Source organism: Triticum aestivum, chromosome 5A (assembly GCF_018294505.1).
Source record: "Triticum aestivum cultivar Chinese Spring chromosome 5A, IWGSC CS RefSeq v2.1, whole genome shotgun sequence".
Taxonomy (NCBI): Eukaryota; Viridiplantae; Streptophyta; class Magnoliopsida; order Poales; family Poaceae; genus Triticum; species Triticum aestivum.
Genome location: NC_057806.1, coordinates 665,517,409 through 665,534,031, shown reverse-complemented (window position 1 = coordinate 665,534,031; position 16,623 = coordinate 665,517,409). Strand labels below are relative to the sequence as shown.

The following is a 16,623-nucleotide window of genomic DNA, read 5'->3' as shown; positions in this document are numbered from 1 at the left end:
ATGCCGGGCCGGTCCTTTAAGTTTGAGCGGGAGGTATTTGATGGCGTGTAGATCATCGCCGCGTGCCATGTGGATGTGAAGGAGATAATCCTCGATCCATACCGCCGGATCTGTTGTGCCATCGTATGATTCGATGTTTACGGGTTTGAAACCCTCTGGGCTTTTATGATCCATTACTTCATTCGTGAAGCATAGCGGGTGTGCGGCGCCTCTGTACTGGGCTATATCACGACGCAGCTCGGAAGAGCTATGTCTGTTGTGTTCGGCCCGGCCGGATTTGTTGTATCCAGAGTGAAGATCATTGTCACATGCCGTAGGGCGCCTGCGCGATCCGTAGATCGATCTTGTTTGTCTTGCCTTATCCTCCAGTATGTCTCGCAGGTCGGGCGCATTTTCCCGTGCCTTAGTTGAGCAGCGTCGGGGCATGGCTTGGGTGGAGGCCACGAGGTGGCCGGTCTGCCATGTCATGCGCTGGTGATGTAGGTGCTTCCTCCTCTGATCGGGGTAGCGGCCTGCGCTTCGGGTAACTCTTGGAGAGGCGTTCGAGTTCATACTCTTCGGCCGCAAGGACTTCAGTCCATCTGTCAGCTAGCAAATCTTGGGCAGCTCTAAGCTGTTGCTGCTTTTTCTTGAGGGTGCCTGCCGTGGCTAGAAGCCTGCGTTTAAAACGCTCTTTTTCGGCGGGGTCTGATGGTATGACGAATTCGTCGTCATCGAGGCTTGCCTCGTCTTCGGAGGGAGGCGTATAGTTATCATCCTCGACCTCTCGGTCTGCCGCTCTCTCATGAGGGCTGGCTTCTCCATCTTCCTGTGCCGAATCTTGCTGAGGTGGGTGTTCTTCGACGCTATCCGAGGTAGTATTATCTCCCGTGCCGGAATCAACGTTTTTGCTTTGGCGGGATTTAGAGCGGCGCCGCTGACGCCGGTGCTTTGGCTGTTTCTTGGGGGCGTCATCCCCCACTGTTCCATCGCCATCTCCATCTTTTGGAGTATCCACCATATATATGTCATATGACGAGGTGGCCTTCCAGCACCCTACAGTTGCTGGTTCCTGTTCGTCTCCTACATCGTCATCCATGCTGTCGATGTCTTCGGAGCTGAAGTCAAGCATGTCGGTTAGATCGTCGACAGTGGCTACAAAGTGGGTGGTGGGTGGGCTTTGAATTTCCTCATCGTCCGTATCCCACCCTCGCCGACTGTAGTCCGGCCAGGGCTCTCCTGATAAAGAGAGAGACTTAAGAGAATTCAGGATGTCGCCAAAAGGCGAATGCTGAAAGATGTCTGCGGTGGTGAACTCCATTATCGGTGCCCAATCGGATTCGATTGGCAGGGGCACGGGGGGTTCAGAGTCCGGGGAGGAGTCCAGATCCTCGGAGTCACAGGTCGTGTAGAGTGCGGGGCTAGTGTTCGGCTCGATCGCTTTCGGGATCGCAGCCCCCGAGGTGACGTCCAACCGCTCATCCTCGATTGGCGCAATAGGCCCCGAGTTAGGGGTCGGAACCGATGCATGTGCGGCCTCCAGGACACTGTCCGGGGGCGGAGCTAGATCATGCCCCTCGAGATAGTGCGGCGCGCTTGGCCGTGGATCGAGCCCGTCGAAGATCAAGTCTCCGCGGATGTCAGCCGTGTAGTTTAAGCTTCCAAACCTGACTTGATGGCCAGGGGCGTAGCTTTCGATCTGCTCCAGGTGGCCGAGCGAATTGGCCCGCAGAGCAAAGATCTGTCCGGGGAGCAAAGTCTCACCCTGGACCGCATCGTTGTTGATGATCAAAGGAGCCATTGGGCCTAAAGGCGACGACACAGAGGAACTCTCAATGAAAGCACCAATGTCGGTGTCAAAACCGGCAGATCTTGGGTAGTGGGTCCCGAACTGTGCGTCTAGCCCGGATGGTAACAGGAGGCAAGGAACACGATGTTTTACCCAGGTTCGGGCCCTCTTGATGGAGGTAAAACCCTACGTCCTGCTTGATTAATATTGATGATATGGGTAATACAAGAGTAGATCTACCACAAGATCAAGGAGGCTAAACCCTAGAAGCTAGCCTATGGTATGATTGTTGTATATGGAGTTGATTGCCTACGGACTACAACCCTCCGGTTTATATAGACACCGGATAGGGTTAGGGTTACATAGAGTCGGTTACAATGGTAGGAGATCTTGAATATCCGCATCGCCAAGCTTGCCTTCCACGCCAAGGAAAGTCCCATCCGGACACGGGATGAAGTCTTCAATCTTGTATCTTCATAGTCCAGGAGTCCGGCTGAAGGTATAGTCCGGCTACCCAAACACCCCCTAATCCAGGACTCCCTCAAGCATCTTGTCTAGTACCGGATTGTCCAAGCCCTCAGGAAGGTGGTCGAACACCTGATCATCATCTCCTTTGTTATCCAGTCCTAGTCAAAAAGCGGCTCTTTATAATGATGCCATGATAAATAAAAGGACAGTAGGTTCGACATGGGATTATTTACTTGGGCAGCGGGGCGGTTGCAGCTCAGACCCACGTCATCGGTGGTGTCCGGACACTCTACTTGGGGTCCGAAGAACGATTTGTACATCTCTTCGAGCGTTATGCCGAGGAAATGCTGAATAGCTCGCGGTCCTTCCGGGTTGAATTCCCACATGCGGAGGGGCCGGCGTTTGCAAGGCTGGATTCGACGAACTAGCATAACTTGCATTACCATAACCAGACTGAAATCTCTCTCAAAGAGATCTCGGATGCGGCTCTACAGTATTGGCACGTCCTTTGCTGGGCCCCAGCTCAGCCCCCTGCTGATCCATGACATCAGTTGCGGTGGGGGGGCCCGAGCGAAAGGTGGGGGAAGCTACCCACTTGGCACTTCAGGGAGCTGTGACGTAAAACCACTCCCGCTACCACAATCCGAAAACCTCTGGGAAGGAACCCTCTGGCCATGGAGCGTCAGCGATTTTGATTATTAAAGCACCTCCGCACGATGCGTGCTGCCCCTCGATCATCTTCGGCTTCACATCGAAGGTCTTGAGCCACAGGCCGAAGTGAGGGGTAACGCGGAGGAAGGCCTCACATACGACAATAAATGACGAGATATGAAGAAGGGAATCCGGGGCCAGATCGTGAAAATCCAACCCGTAATAGAACATAAGACCCCTAACAAAGGGATCCAGAGCGAGGCCTAGTCCTCGGAGGAAGTGGGAGATGAACACAACGCTCTCATTGGGTTCGGGAGTAGGGACGACCTGCCCTCGGGCGGGCAGCCTATGCGAAATTTCGGCGGTTAGATAGCTGGCCTCTCTCAACTTCTTGATGTCCTCCTCTGTGACGGAGGAAGGCATCCACCGACCTTGAAGGTTGGATCCGGACATAGCTGAAGGTCCGAAGCACCTGACCTGAGCTTTGGGTGTTAGAACTCGAGGCGGGAGAAGGATTCGATTGGGCGCGGGAGGGAAAAAAGAGAAAGCCTTGTCCCCTTCATAAAGAGGGTGAATATCATGCGTCCTCCTCGTGGCCGTTTGGGACTTACCTAAGATCTAGGAGTCATACCAACAGGCACGGTTGGGTTACCCACGTTTGTATTAATGAGAATCCCGTGATAAGGGGGGGCACGATCTCTGCTTTGGCAAGACGTGTCAAGAAAACCGCCTCGCGTTATGTGTGGAGCTGGCTGAGAAAAACGGTTCGAATAATAACCGGGCCATGGCGTGATGTCATGCTGTCAAAACGTGTCAGCGGATTAGATTTGTGGAAATATTATTCTCTCTATGGTGGTATGTGGAACTTATTTTGCAGGGTCGGACACTGTCCTTGTATTCAAACTCTTCCATGGTGTATTCGGAGGAGGAACCCGCCTTGCACTGCCGAAGACAACACTGCATGCCAGACTCATCGTCATTGAAGCCTGGTTCGGGGGCTACTGAGGGAGTCCTGGATTAGGGGGTCTCCGGACAGCCGGACTATATCCTTTGGCCAGACTGTTGGACTATGAAGATACGAGATTGAAGACTTCGTCCCGTGTCCGGATGGGACTCTACTTGGGGTGGAAGGCAAGCTAGGCAATACGGATATGTATATCTCCTCCTTTATAACCGACCTTGTGTAACCCTAGCCCCCTCCGGTGTCTATATAAACCGAAGGGTTTTAGTCCATATGCCAACATACAATCATACCATAGGCTAGCTTCTAAGGTTTAGCCTCTTCGATCTCGTGGTAGATCAACTCTTGTAATACTCATATCATCAAGAACAATCAAGCAGGACGTAGGGTATTACCTCCATCAAGAGGGCCCGAACCTGGGTAAACATCGTGTCCCCTGCCTCCTGTTACCATCCGCCTTAGACGCACAGTTCGGGACCCCCTACCCGAGATTCGCCGGTTTTGACACCGACACCTGCAGAAACAATCAAACAACTTACACCCAGCGCGATAAAGGGGTTGTCAATCCCTTCATGGTTACTTGCAAAAGTGAGATCCGATAGAGATAGATGAAACTAAACAAACGATAAAGTAAATATTTTGGGTTTTTTGGTTTATAGATCAGAAAGTAAAAGATTGCAAAATAGTAGATCGGAAACTTGTATGATGGAAAATAGACCCGGAGGCCATAGGTTTCACCAGGGGCTTCTCTCAAGATAGCAAATAATACGGTGGGTGAATAAATTACTATCGAGCAATTGATAGAAAAGCGCAAAGTTATGACGATATCTAAGGCAATGATTATGAAATATAGGCATCACTTCCATGTCAAGTAGACCGAAACGATTCTGCATCTGCTACTATTACTCCAAACATCGACGGACTCCTGCCTGCATCTAGAGTATTAAGTTCATGAAGAACAGAGTAACACATTAAGTAAGATGACATGATGTAGAGTAATATACTCGAGCAATATGATGTAAAACCTATCTTTTTATCCTCGATGGCAATAATACAATACATGCCTTGCTACCCCTACTGTCACTAGGAAAGGACACCGCAAGATTGAACCCAAAGCTAAGCATTTCTCCCATTGCAAGAAAAACCAATCTAGTTGGCCAAACCAAACCGATAGTTCGAAGAGAATTACAAAGATATCAGATCATGCATATAAGAATTCAGAGAAGATTCAAATAATATTCATAGATAAGCTGATCATAAATCCACAATTCAACGGATCTCGACAAACACACGGCAAAAGAAGATTACATCGGATAGATCTCCAAGAACATCAAGGAGAACATTGTATTGAGAATCAGAGAGAGAGAGAGAGAGAGAGAGAGAGAGAAGAAGAAGAAAAGAAGAAGTCATCTAGCTACTAGCTATGGACTCATAGGTCTGAGGTAAACTACTCACGCTTCATCGGAAGGGCAATAGAGTTGATGTATAAGCCCTCCGTGATCGAATCCCCCTTCGGTGGGATGCCGGAAAAGGCCCCAAGATGGGATCTCGGGGGAACAGAAGATTGCGGGGTGGAAAAGTGTTTTCGTGGATGCTTCTGGTGGTTCGGGAATATATGTGAATATATAGGAGGAAGAAGTTGGTCAGGGGAGTCACGAGGGGCCCACAAGGAAGGGGGGCGCGCCCTCCCTCCTTGTGGTCGCCTCGTGGCTCTTCCAACTTGATCTCCAAGTCTCCTGGGTGTCTTCTGGTCCAAGAAAAATCATCATGAAGGTTTTATTCTGTTTGGACTCCGTTTGGTATTCCTTTTCTGCGAAGCTCAAGAGCAAGGAAAAAGACGGAAACTAGCACTGGGCTCTAGGTTAATAAGTTAGTCCCAAGAATAATATAAAATAGCATATTAATGCATATAAAACATCCAAAACAGATAATATAATAGCATGGAACAATAAAAAAAATTATAGGTACGTTGGAGACGTATCAAGCATCCCCAAGCTTAATTCATGCTCGTCCTCTAGTAGGTAAATGATAAAAACAGAATTTTTGATGTGGAATGCTACCTAACATATTTATCCATGTAATTTTCTTTATTGTGGCATGAATGCTCAGATCCATAAGATTCAAAACAAAAGTTTAATATTGACATAAAAACAATAATACTTCAAGCATACTAACAAGGCAATTATGTCTTCTCAAAATAACATGGCCAAAGAAAGCTTATCACTACAAAATCATATAGTTTGGCTATGCTCCATATTCATCATAAAAAATATTCAAATCATGCACAACCCCGATGACAAGCCAAGCAATTGTTTCATACTTTTGATGTTCTCAAACTTTTTCAAATTTCACGCAATACATGAGCGTGAGCCATGGATATAGCACTATAGGTGGAATAGAATATGGTGGTTGTGGAGAAGACAAAAAGAAGGAGATAGTCTCACATCAACTAGGCGTATCAACGGGTTATGGAGATGCCCATCAATAGGTTTCAATGTGAGTGAGTAGGGATTATCATGCAACGGGTGCACTAGAGGTATAAGTTTATGAAAGCTCAAAAAAACTAAGTGGGTGTGCATCCAACTCGCTTGCTCATGAAGACCTAAGGCAATCTGAGGAAGCCCATCATTAGAATATACAAGCCAAGTTCTGCTGGAGCCTAGGGCTGGAGATGGTGGTGGTGGTGCCTAGTGAGCTAGAGGTTGGAGGAGGAGCAGGGGAGAGGGGGAATGATGCGGAGCATCCTATGTTCATTCCCATGGATCTACCATCGTCTCACCAAGTGCCAAGAGGACCGATCACACGAGCACAAGCTAGAGCTCTCAAGACCGAGGTGACATCTCTCCTTAGTGATATTCCATATGACTCACTCGAGACATGGCTACTACCTAAATCCGGAATGTTGTGCATGATTAGGTATCAAGAGGACCCTCTCGGGGATGCGTACGAAGGCGAACAAGTCCCCAAGTTCATGGATGAAGAGAACCAACGGAAGGGGCCGAGAATAGGTCCCAGGACCCGGACATCTGGCCATGACCCCGGACATCTAGCCCCTGGAAGTGTCACCAGCAGCCGCCCAGCCGTCAAGGTATAGGGCCCGGACATCCGGCCCAGGCCCCGGACATCCGGCCCGACGCGAGCCCGGACATCCGGCCCCAACCCAAAAATCTAACATCCTTCACAGAACCTCACCGAAGCCGGCCCCCGCCAGCCCGGACATCCGGCTTAGGCCCCGGACATCCGGACTCCAACCCGAAAATCCGGACCACGCCTCTCCAGAGAGCACCGAAACTGGACCCTGCCAGCGAGACATCCGGCCCTCATGCCTCGGACGTTCAGCACCTCGGGAAGGCCTGGACATCCGGCCCGACGCCCGGACATCTGGCCCTTGTTTGCGCACAGTGTAAAAGGGCCGAAGCCCATGTATCCCTATGCCCCCCTAGACTATATATACTCTTCTCCCCAATGTTTTAGGGTTAGCAGAGACTATAGCTCATTGAGATTAGAGCTTTGCTCATCCATTTGTACCTCTACTCCATTGGAGACCGAGGCTTCCGCGGAGAAGATCCCCCAAGTGGATTAAAGACCCCGCAAGGAAAGATCCCCTTGTGGATTCAAGCCCCCATCTCCTCATGGATTGGGAAGAACTACTAACCGTTTGTATCGTCCCTTGTTGTGTTTGGATCATGTGTCTCATTGTGTACTCGGATCTAGCACATGTGTAATTGAATCTTGTTGATCTGAGTGGTTTCCTCTCGTTTCCTTTGTGTTTTCCCCTCGTGTGCTCTTCGTGTTCTTCGTGGGATCCGCTCCAATCATGAAAGATCGGCCCCTAGGGTTCCACCCTACATCAGGGAAGAGGAGGACGAGGAGGTTGGACGGCGAAGTCCATGGAATGGGACAAGTGAGGGGAGCAACTCGGGTATGTTGGTCTACTATCTCCCTAAGTGTGAAAGTGGACGTTTGTCAACTATCTCCCTAAGTGTGAGAATGATTTCATAACTTCTGATAAAAGGGGCATTCATTCACGGGCCTCCTAGGTGTGTTGTTCCATCTTCGATGCCAGTATATGACGTGTTTGATAGCTTGAATCAAAATCTATCAGCTTCGCTGAATGTGACTTTTGGCAACTTGGGACTGTTTGTTGTGTGGAAACACTATTGGACCTGCATAGCACGATGCTTAAATCATCTCCAGACCTGGCTTTGTAGGAACGCTCGAATCAACCATTTTTTCAAAGCAACGCCCGAGCAATGCAACTTGAGTGTAAGTAGTGGCTCTGGTAGTGTGAGCCTGTAGGTGAGGTTTGCACGTGTTATATTGCACTCGTCCTCTTTGCTCCACTTCATATGATCCCTTTTAATCTAAACAACGGTGATTTGATTCAAAATAAGCTCTATAGGAAAAGATGCACATGTTCCATTCAGACGTACGGTTTCTAATTTCATGGACTGTAAGTCATCAGTTTCATGTTAATGTTTGGAGGTTTTTAGACGAATTTCGGAAAAATCTTTGTCCCAAACTACGACTAGCTTCTTTTCGCCCTTTCACATGACTTTCCTATTGGACGTTTTCTGTTTCGACGATCGTAGAAGAGTTGATCTACTATCCTTACTGGACCACATAAACAAGTTCATCTGTACATGTTATGAACCGATGAATTTTGAGAAAATCTTCAACATTAACAGGAAAGTCGTGTGAAACTGCCAAATGAAGTTAGTGGTCGACCGGGACGAAGATTTTGCTGAAATTGATTAGACCACTAACTTTCGTATTGGACGTTTTCTGCTTCGACGATCATAGGAGAGTAGATCTACAACCCTTACTGGACCACATAACATGAAAATCTACTCGTTCATGACCGTTTGAAAATTTTTTAGACCACTAACTTCATCTCGCTGTATCACACGACTTTCCTGTTATGTTTTCTGTTTCGCCGGTCGTAAACGAGTAGATATACATTTCTCTACCGATTGTACAAATGTATCACACCTGAGCGTCATTCGCGTAAAAAAATATTCGTTCCATTTGATTTCTTTACCATTTAATGAGCATCCAAGGGCTGCCACTCATACCTTTTTCTAGCTCGAGACGGCCTTTCTTTTCTTCCTTCAGCGCCCGTTTCCACGTGAGGTAAGTTTATCATCAGTGCGGACATAATGAAATAGCAGAACGTTGCATCTGAAGAGAAAATGCGTATTACTAAACAACCATGTGTGTGTTTTTTCTTAGTTAGGTTGAGGAGGATGGAGGCTACCAAACTTTATGCACAACATGCATAGCCAGGCCCAACTCAGCCAAGCTATTTAAAAACGCAAAAAGCTTGCAAGCTACCAAACACATCCATACTCAATAGCAACATTTACTCAGCCAAGAAAATCGGGCATATTACATAGCATGACATTGGCATCGACAAAACATAAACCACGAAAACCCGGATACGAGACGATCCCAGAAGAAATCAAATTTATCAAATAGGTCTCGCAAAACTGCTTACCGATAAGAACCTGCAGATATGTCAAAAGAGATATTGAAAGGGAAAACATCTTATCGTGCTTCTTCAAAATAAAATCAAGAAAAGGGGAAGAACCTGGGACTCTACATCGAGTGATGCATGCAACCATATACTTCCTCCGTCCGGAAATACTTGTCGTAGAAATGAATGTATCTACGTGTATTTTAGTTCTAGATACATCCATATTTATCCATTTCTCCGACAAGTATTTTCGGACGGAGGGAGTATTATTAAATATTGATAAAGCCAAACAAACCGGCTTACAAAGAGAGAAATTGTTTTTGAGGCCATCCACATAGAACATACCTTGAGATAACAACTTCAAATAACAGGAGGCATATAAAACACATTATAATGCCCGTTGATGCTTGCGACCAGAGATCATCATATCAGATAACAGGTGTCAGCAGTGGTTTCTTCAGAACATGCGCCTCCAGGTTATCGAGAACCAGGTCCGCCATCGCCTTGCGCGTCTCGTGTGTCCCGCTCCCCATGTGTGATACCAGGACAACATTGTCAAGTGTGAAGAGGGACTCGGGCACATTGGGCTCATCCTCAAACACATCGAGGCCTGCCCCACCAAGGCGCCCCTCAATGAGGGCAGAGACAAGCTCAGGCTCATCAACATGAGGGCCACGCCCGATGTTTATGAGCACACCCTTGGGTCCGAGTGCCTCGATCACCTCACGGTTGACAATGTGGCGAGTCTGTTCATTCAATGAGCAAGCCACCACGAGGACGTCGCTGCTTGCTGCCAATCCAACTACAGAAGGGTAATAGGTGTAACTGGGGTAGTCCTTCTTTGTTCTCTGGTAGTAGTTAACTGGGCAATCAAAGGCCTCCACTCGAGTGGCAATGGCAAGCCCTATCCTGCCCAGCCCAATAATGCCCACTCTTTTGCCACTGAACTGCAGAAGGATAAACAAAATCCATGAGAAAATCAAATAACAAATCATGTTCTATGTGCATAAACAAGTAAATCACGTTACACAAAGATAAGAAAGAAAACATCTAAAACGAAAGGCGGAGTTTGCACACTCTGAACACACAGACAGATGCATATATTCCTGTAAATATGCAGCTCAAAACATGTGCTATTAAATTCTTTCGAGACAGATCAACCATTGCCATGCATGTTTCTTCCGTGTCACTTCCTACATGAGGGACCAAAACAACATTATCTAAGAGCAGATACAAGCTCAGGTTGATCCGTATGTGCTTCACGGATGCCTATGAGCACACCCTCTGGTCCTAGTCCATCCATGATTGTACAACTAAAGTGTGATGGGTCTTTGCATCAAGGGAACATGCTACAAGAAGCACATCACAGTTGCCTCTTGCCTGCCAGGTCAACAACATTTGTAAAGAACCTGTACTTTGGAAATTAATGGCTTGTGTGATCATGAATGATAACTGATTGAGCAACCAAATGCGTCAGCTCCTTTTGCTACAGCTAAGCACATCGTGCCAAGCCCAAGAATAGGAGCTGTTTAACCACTGAACTGCACAATAATAACATTTTTTTCCCGAGGGAACTGCACAATAATAACTACTACTACAGTAGAAGGCACTGGAGTATAAATCTTGCTAAGTGCATTCTATCCTTGAGATACCTCATCATTAGTACCAGATCAATCTTGCTAAGTGCATTCTATCCTTGAGATAGGTGCACCTGAACATTTTTCACAAACTGCAGGTGCTACCGTCCGGTCCCTGCATCAATTCCATAGCCTAGTACGTATGAGGTAGACATTATAGGAGCGAAACTACGACCATATATGAGCAATCCTATATAAATCAAAATCACTTATTAGAAGGCACTGGAGTATAAACGGAAGTCAACGCTAGCCAAGCATATAGGAAACCAACTCGCGTGGTGAGTGCGTAGTCCCCCTTGGCCTTCCACAGGCCGGCGCGCACGAAGCGGTCGGCCTGCGGGATTCTCCGTAGCGCGGCGACGGCGAGGCCGACGGCGAGGTCGGCGACGTCGTCGGTGAGGACGTCGGGGGTGTTGGTGACGCGGATCCCGCGCTCGCGGCACTTGGGGAGGTCGACGTGGTCGATCCCCACGGAGAAGGACAGGACGATCTCGAGCGACGGCAGCGCGTCGATGAGCGCGGCGAGGGCGCTGTAGCCGGGGTAGGCAACGACGGCGCGGATGGCGGAGGCGTTGGCGCGGAGGAACTCGGCGCTGCCGTCGGGAGGGGCGTCCCAAAGGCGGATGAGGCGGAAGCGGCGGTCGAGCTCCTGCTCCAGGTAGGCGTTCACGGGGTGCAACAGCAGCACGCCCAGGGTCTCCATCGCCGTCGCCGTCGCCGTCGCGAACGCCGAGAGCAGCAGTAGCGGCAGGCGGGTGGGTTGGTGGTGGCAAAAAATCTTATATAAAACCTGGTACGCGACTACAACGCGCACTATACCTAGGAACAACCTACGAAGCCTGCCATAAACTCTCTTCTGCCCCCTGAATCCAACTGGGGGGGGGGGGGGGGGGGGGGGGGGGGGGGGCAGCAACTAATCTCGGCCCAATTACGTTGCTCCACATCAGCCCGTAACATAAATACGTAAAAACTGTACGTACGTAGGACCGTATAACGTAGGTGTAGCGCGCACGTACGCTCTGCTCTGTAGACTTCCCCGCGTGCCAAGATTTTTCGTGACCAACGCCTTGCCCTGTCCCTGCAAAAAAAAAACGCCTTACCCTGTCTGCAGTAGTGCGCAACATCGACCCCTGTTTTCCTGAACGGGTGAAAATGTGTCGGTTTGCCATTATTTGGCTTGACATGAAAATTCAGGTGGGCAGTTCAAAAATGAAAATTTAAACCCACATATCGAACGGGCGACACAAGGAATAATTATTACTCCATCCGTCTCATAATATAAGAGTGTTTTTAGGAAGTAGTATAAAGTAAAAGGGGACCTGCGTTTCTTAAACCAATCACAGCATGCCATGACAGACAGGCCGAGGTTTATTCATGGACACAGTACTACAATACACGCACAGAGGTGCGAGCAAGCCAGCATGCACGCAGGCAGGCTGCAGCTAGGCGGACGTACGGACGAAGTAGAGGCAATAGGTTGGTCACTGGCGGCAGTGGGTGGTGCAGAAGCAGCGGTGGCGGAAGCCGCGGCACTTGCCGCCGGGGAAGCCCTCGGTCTTGCAGACGTTGGCGCAGTTGCGGTGGCGCACGCAGGGGCCCCTGAACCTGTGGCTCTTCGCCTCGCACGTCCGCGCCTCAGCCACCGCCACCGGGCCTCCCATCTCCCCCGTGGCCGCCAGCAGCAGCACCAGGAGGAGCGCCGCCGAGAGGAGCTTGCGTGAAGCCTCCATCGACATCGATTACTGCTTGGTATGAGTGTATCAGGGTTGTGGTGGAGTGATGGAGCTGCTGTGCGTGAGCACACCGGCTTATATACAGCGAAATGCACAAGCTACCGATGCCATGGGGTCAAACCGAACGCGATGCAGCTGCATCCAAATGAAAAAGGCGACAAATATGTGCCGCAAGTAGGTCGGTAGGAGTACGTGCAAAGAGCCAAAGGTCGGTCCGGTGACGCCATGGATTGCTACAAGAAACTGACGTGGTCTGCGACGTCGACGACGACTGGATTGCTGTGAGCTAGCGGGTAGGAAGCGGCGAGCGGTTTATCACGAACGCATCGATACGGCCGGTGGACACGAACACGATTCTTCTAGCGTCCCCGCCAGGTAGGTAACAGCAAATGAATCCATCGTTGGGGCAAGCTTTGAGATGTATGCTACACTGGACCATTTATGTCCATGCATTTTAATTTTGACTACCACCTATTGTGTGTTTTGTAGATTTGTACATATGCTCCCGTAAAAAAGGAATAGATTTGTACATATGCTAAAGCGGTATACTCTGCCGGATGCTTAGAGATTTTCTTCTACAAAAATATGCCGCCTAGTGCTGGCCGATCTCGTTTTAGAAGTATCACAGCTCTCAAGGTACAATTTTTTTCTAACAGTCCGTGTGGCCCCTACAAGTTCTTGAATTTATAGTTTTAGTCCTTGTTTCATTTGTTTTTGGGTGATGGTGGTTCTTGATGTTTACGCTCCTTCAATTTTTTTTAGTTCGGAATGCTTGGCTCTGATACTTAGACCGATCTATATTCGTTGCGTATGTGAGGATTGGAGATATAGGAGGGAGTGATTTTTCACTCTTTCAATCTTGTTTAGTGAAAATCCATATTATAGTCAAAGCTTATTTTTGTGATCATTATTATGTATCACAGCAAAAAAGTCAAAGAAAAATATTGAGTCGTGCGTGGCATAATAAAATCTGAGGGATGAAACACATAGGCAAAAGGCGAGTGTTTGGTTTGGTGACAGCTAGATGCATGTAGACATATTTAATTAATTGGTGTAATAAGATTGCAATACTTTGTCACACAACCAGTTTTGCAAGCTCGTTAGAGTTGCCGCATGTTTGATTTGCAGCAACCCCCCTGATCTGAGCCCAACAATTTAGAAAAATGTGGCAACATCTATCCTACTTAAAATGAACACAAGGTTTTATTAAAAAAAATCTCATCGATTTTCTTTTGAACCGCCTCAACTGGTCCACGCCTTATTGGTTTAACTAATAGAATCATGTTTTCTTTGGTAAATCAATAACTACTGATTCAATTGCGACATTTAGTATGTAACTATAATATAACAATAAAATGTTCGATAAATGACAACGGTTGGGTGGAAAATATTGCGCCTCATTACAATGCACAACCAACTATCTAGTTTACTTTATATGTGACAATATATGGACCAATTTTGATCGTCGGACACAAGTAGCAGATAAAATTGGGAAAATTCGAATCTGAGCCCGAGCTCATCTGCACCTGCGCTCACAAAAAAAATTAAAATAAATACTAGAAAAATTCAAAAAAATCCAAACAAATTTTGGGTGGTGGACAATTTGATGCGTGAGGTACGCTCCAATTTTCAAAACATTTGGACTTCTGTGCAGCTCTCGGTAAAAAAGACAAATCGTAGGTCTGTAATAATGTGTACTGTTCATATACTGTTCTGGTCTGATTTTTCTTTTTTGCTGAGAGCTGCACAGAAGTCCAAATGTTTTGAAAATTGAAGCGTGCCTCACGCATCAAATTGTCTACCACCCAAAAAAAATTGGAATGTTTTGAATTTTTCTGAATTTTTTATGAATTTTTTTTGACCGGGTGCAGATGCACCCGGGCACCGAAACGCCGTTCTCATAAAATTGTGACAATACTGACAAAGTTAATATATGAACCGCAATCCTCCCCTGAAGGGGGTCCGTCCATAGGTGAATTATAGGGGCCTCTTGGGCTTAGATTTCTTCAGAAGGGGCCATTTTGTGCCAATTCGTCAATAAGAGAGAAGCCAGCTATGGTTTTTGCTGTCAAAGCTCCTAATTAGCGCTCGTTGCGCTTGGTAGCGAGGCAGCGCTCACGTGCCCCCTTGTGTGGGCTGGGCTAGCTATGCGAGCGAGCAGCTCACTCATCAAGCGCACACGCCTAGTCACTCTTCATGATTGACCTGGTCGACCAGTTGACCGTTGACTTTTGGACTGAACATAGTTTCTTTTTTCAAATTTGAAAAAAACAATTGTGGCTCGGAAAAAAGTTCATGAATCCAGAAAAAATCGCAAATTTAAAGAAAAAACAATGATTGCAAAAATAGTTCAGTTTTGGAAAAGTTCATGAATATGAAAAATGCTTCTGGATTTTAAATATGTTCACGAATTTAAAAAAAATAACCAATTTGGAAAATGTTCAAGGATTTCAAAAAGTTTCTGATTTTTTTAATTTGTGTTTAAAACACATTAAATGCAGAATGAAGAAAAAAGGAAAATGAAAAGTGAAAATAAAAAGGCAAGCAAAGAAAAATCCGGTCAGAAGCTTCCCAAAAATGGTTTGATGCTTCTAGAAGCTTCCTATAAGTGGCCACAAAGCTGCACAAAAATCAGGAATGTTTCAATGCGTTATAGGTCGGCCCAGTTGGTTTACATACAGAGACGCCTTTAACCAGCGCGGCTGAAGCACCGAAAAAATTGGAATCTTTTGTAAACACACTCACATGTATATTTTGTCCTTTGCAAAATTTCACAACATTTTACTTTCACATGTGGCGTACAAAGAAAAGAGAAATATGTATTTTTCAAATGGGCCTCTTTTTTCTTTTGGGCCAGATATTTTTTCTGTACAGCTTACACATTACATTTTTTCAAAACAAAATTTCACGGATCCGTAGTGCACATATACATGTTTCCACAGATTTATTTTTTTTATAACTTCGCGCCACTAGACGCCGGGACCTTTTACGCGTGGCCAGTCCATCGTGCATGAGCATTGAGCAGCGCCGGGTACGTGTCAGCTGTCGCGTTCCTTGCTGCACACATGCCTCGATCACACATTTCTCAAACAAACAAAGAAACATGCATCGATCAGACGGAAGTAGCATGGGACATGCACGTCGTTTCGTGTGCAGAGCAAGTGAGTGACCGAGGGAACACGCTTACACGCGCACAACACAAGTGAAAGGAAACATGGGACCTCACTGCAACTTTGAGGACGAACCCAAACATCGAACGGACACAAGCACAAGTTGTTTCTTATACCCAGCTCGGCCTGCCAGGAGAGACAAGCTTAGGTTTATTCATGGACACGGACACGGCACACGCACAAAGGTGCCAGCATGCATGCAGCTAGGCTACTAGCGGCAGTGGGTGGTGCAGAAGCAGCGGCGGCGGGCGCCGCGGCACTTCCCGTCGGGAAAGCCCTCGGTCCGGCAGACGTTGGCGCAGTTGTGGCCGCGCAGGCAGAGGCCCGCGAACCTGTGGCTCAGCGACTCGCACCTCCGAGCTTCCGCCACCGCCACCGGGCCTCCCATCTCCCCCGTCGCCGCGAGCAGCAGCACCAGGAGGAGCGCGGCGGAGACGAGCTTGCCCATCGATCTATTACAGCTAGTGTACGAGTGTGTCTGGTGGGGTGTCGACGGAGCTGGTGCGTGTGAGCACTGAGCACCCCCAGCTTATATGGCGGCACGCCGCACGCGCAACCGATGCCAATGGGGTCACACGAGTCACAACCAACGATGGATGCAGCAGTCCGAGTGTACGTCATCTCAAAGATGAAAAGGCCGCAACCCGCAAGCAGGGTAGGGTAGTATCCCACGTACGCGCGTGCTTCAATTGCCACCGTCCGCTGCTCCAGGACACGCACGGCGCTGGAAGCTTGCTAACAGAACTTTGTGCGCAAGCA

At 47.9% G+C, this 16,623-nt stretch overlaps 3 protein-coding genes across 3 annotated transcripts; all 3 read right to left on the bottom strand.

Moving 5' to 3' along the window:
• Window positions 1–9,459: 9,459 nt before the first annotated feature.
• LOC123105797 (hydroxyphenylpyruvate reductase-like) lies at window positions 9,460–11,815 on the bottom strand. Its single transcript, XM_044527944.1, has 2 exons — window positions 11,233–11,815; window positions 9,460–10,271 (listed from the first exon to the last, which is right to left on the bottom strand). The coding sequence occupies exons 1-2, from the start codon at window positions 11,662–11,664 to the stop codon at window positions 9,753–9,755; spliced, it is 951 nt and encodes a 316-aa protein (XP_044383879.1). The 5' UTR covers window positions 11,665–11,815; the 3' UTR covers window positions 9,460–9,752.
• A 378-nt stretch (window positions 11,816–12,193) lies between these two features.
• LOC123105798 (defensin Ec-AMP-D2) lies at window positions 12,194–12,757 on the bottom strand. Its single transcript, XM_044527945.1, has one exon. It carries the CDS (start codon window positions 12,695–12,697, stop codon window positions 12,443–12,445), a length of 255 nt encoding a protein of 84 aa, XP_044383880.1. The 5' UTR covers window positions 12,698–12,757; the 3' UTR covers window positions 12,194–12,442.
• Window positions 12,758–15,897: 3,140 nt separating this feature from the next.
• On the bottom strand, window positions 15,898–16,380 carry LOC123108299 (defensin Ec-AMP-D2). Its single transcript, XM_044530122.1, has one exon. The coding sequence runs from the start codon at window positions 16,310–16,312 to the stop codon at window positions 16,076–16,078; it is 237 nt and encodes a 78-aa protein (XP_044386057.1). The 5' UTR covers window positions 16,313–16,380; the 3' UTR covers window positions 15,898–16,075.
• Window positions 16,381–16,623: the final 243 nt, after the last annotated feature.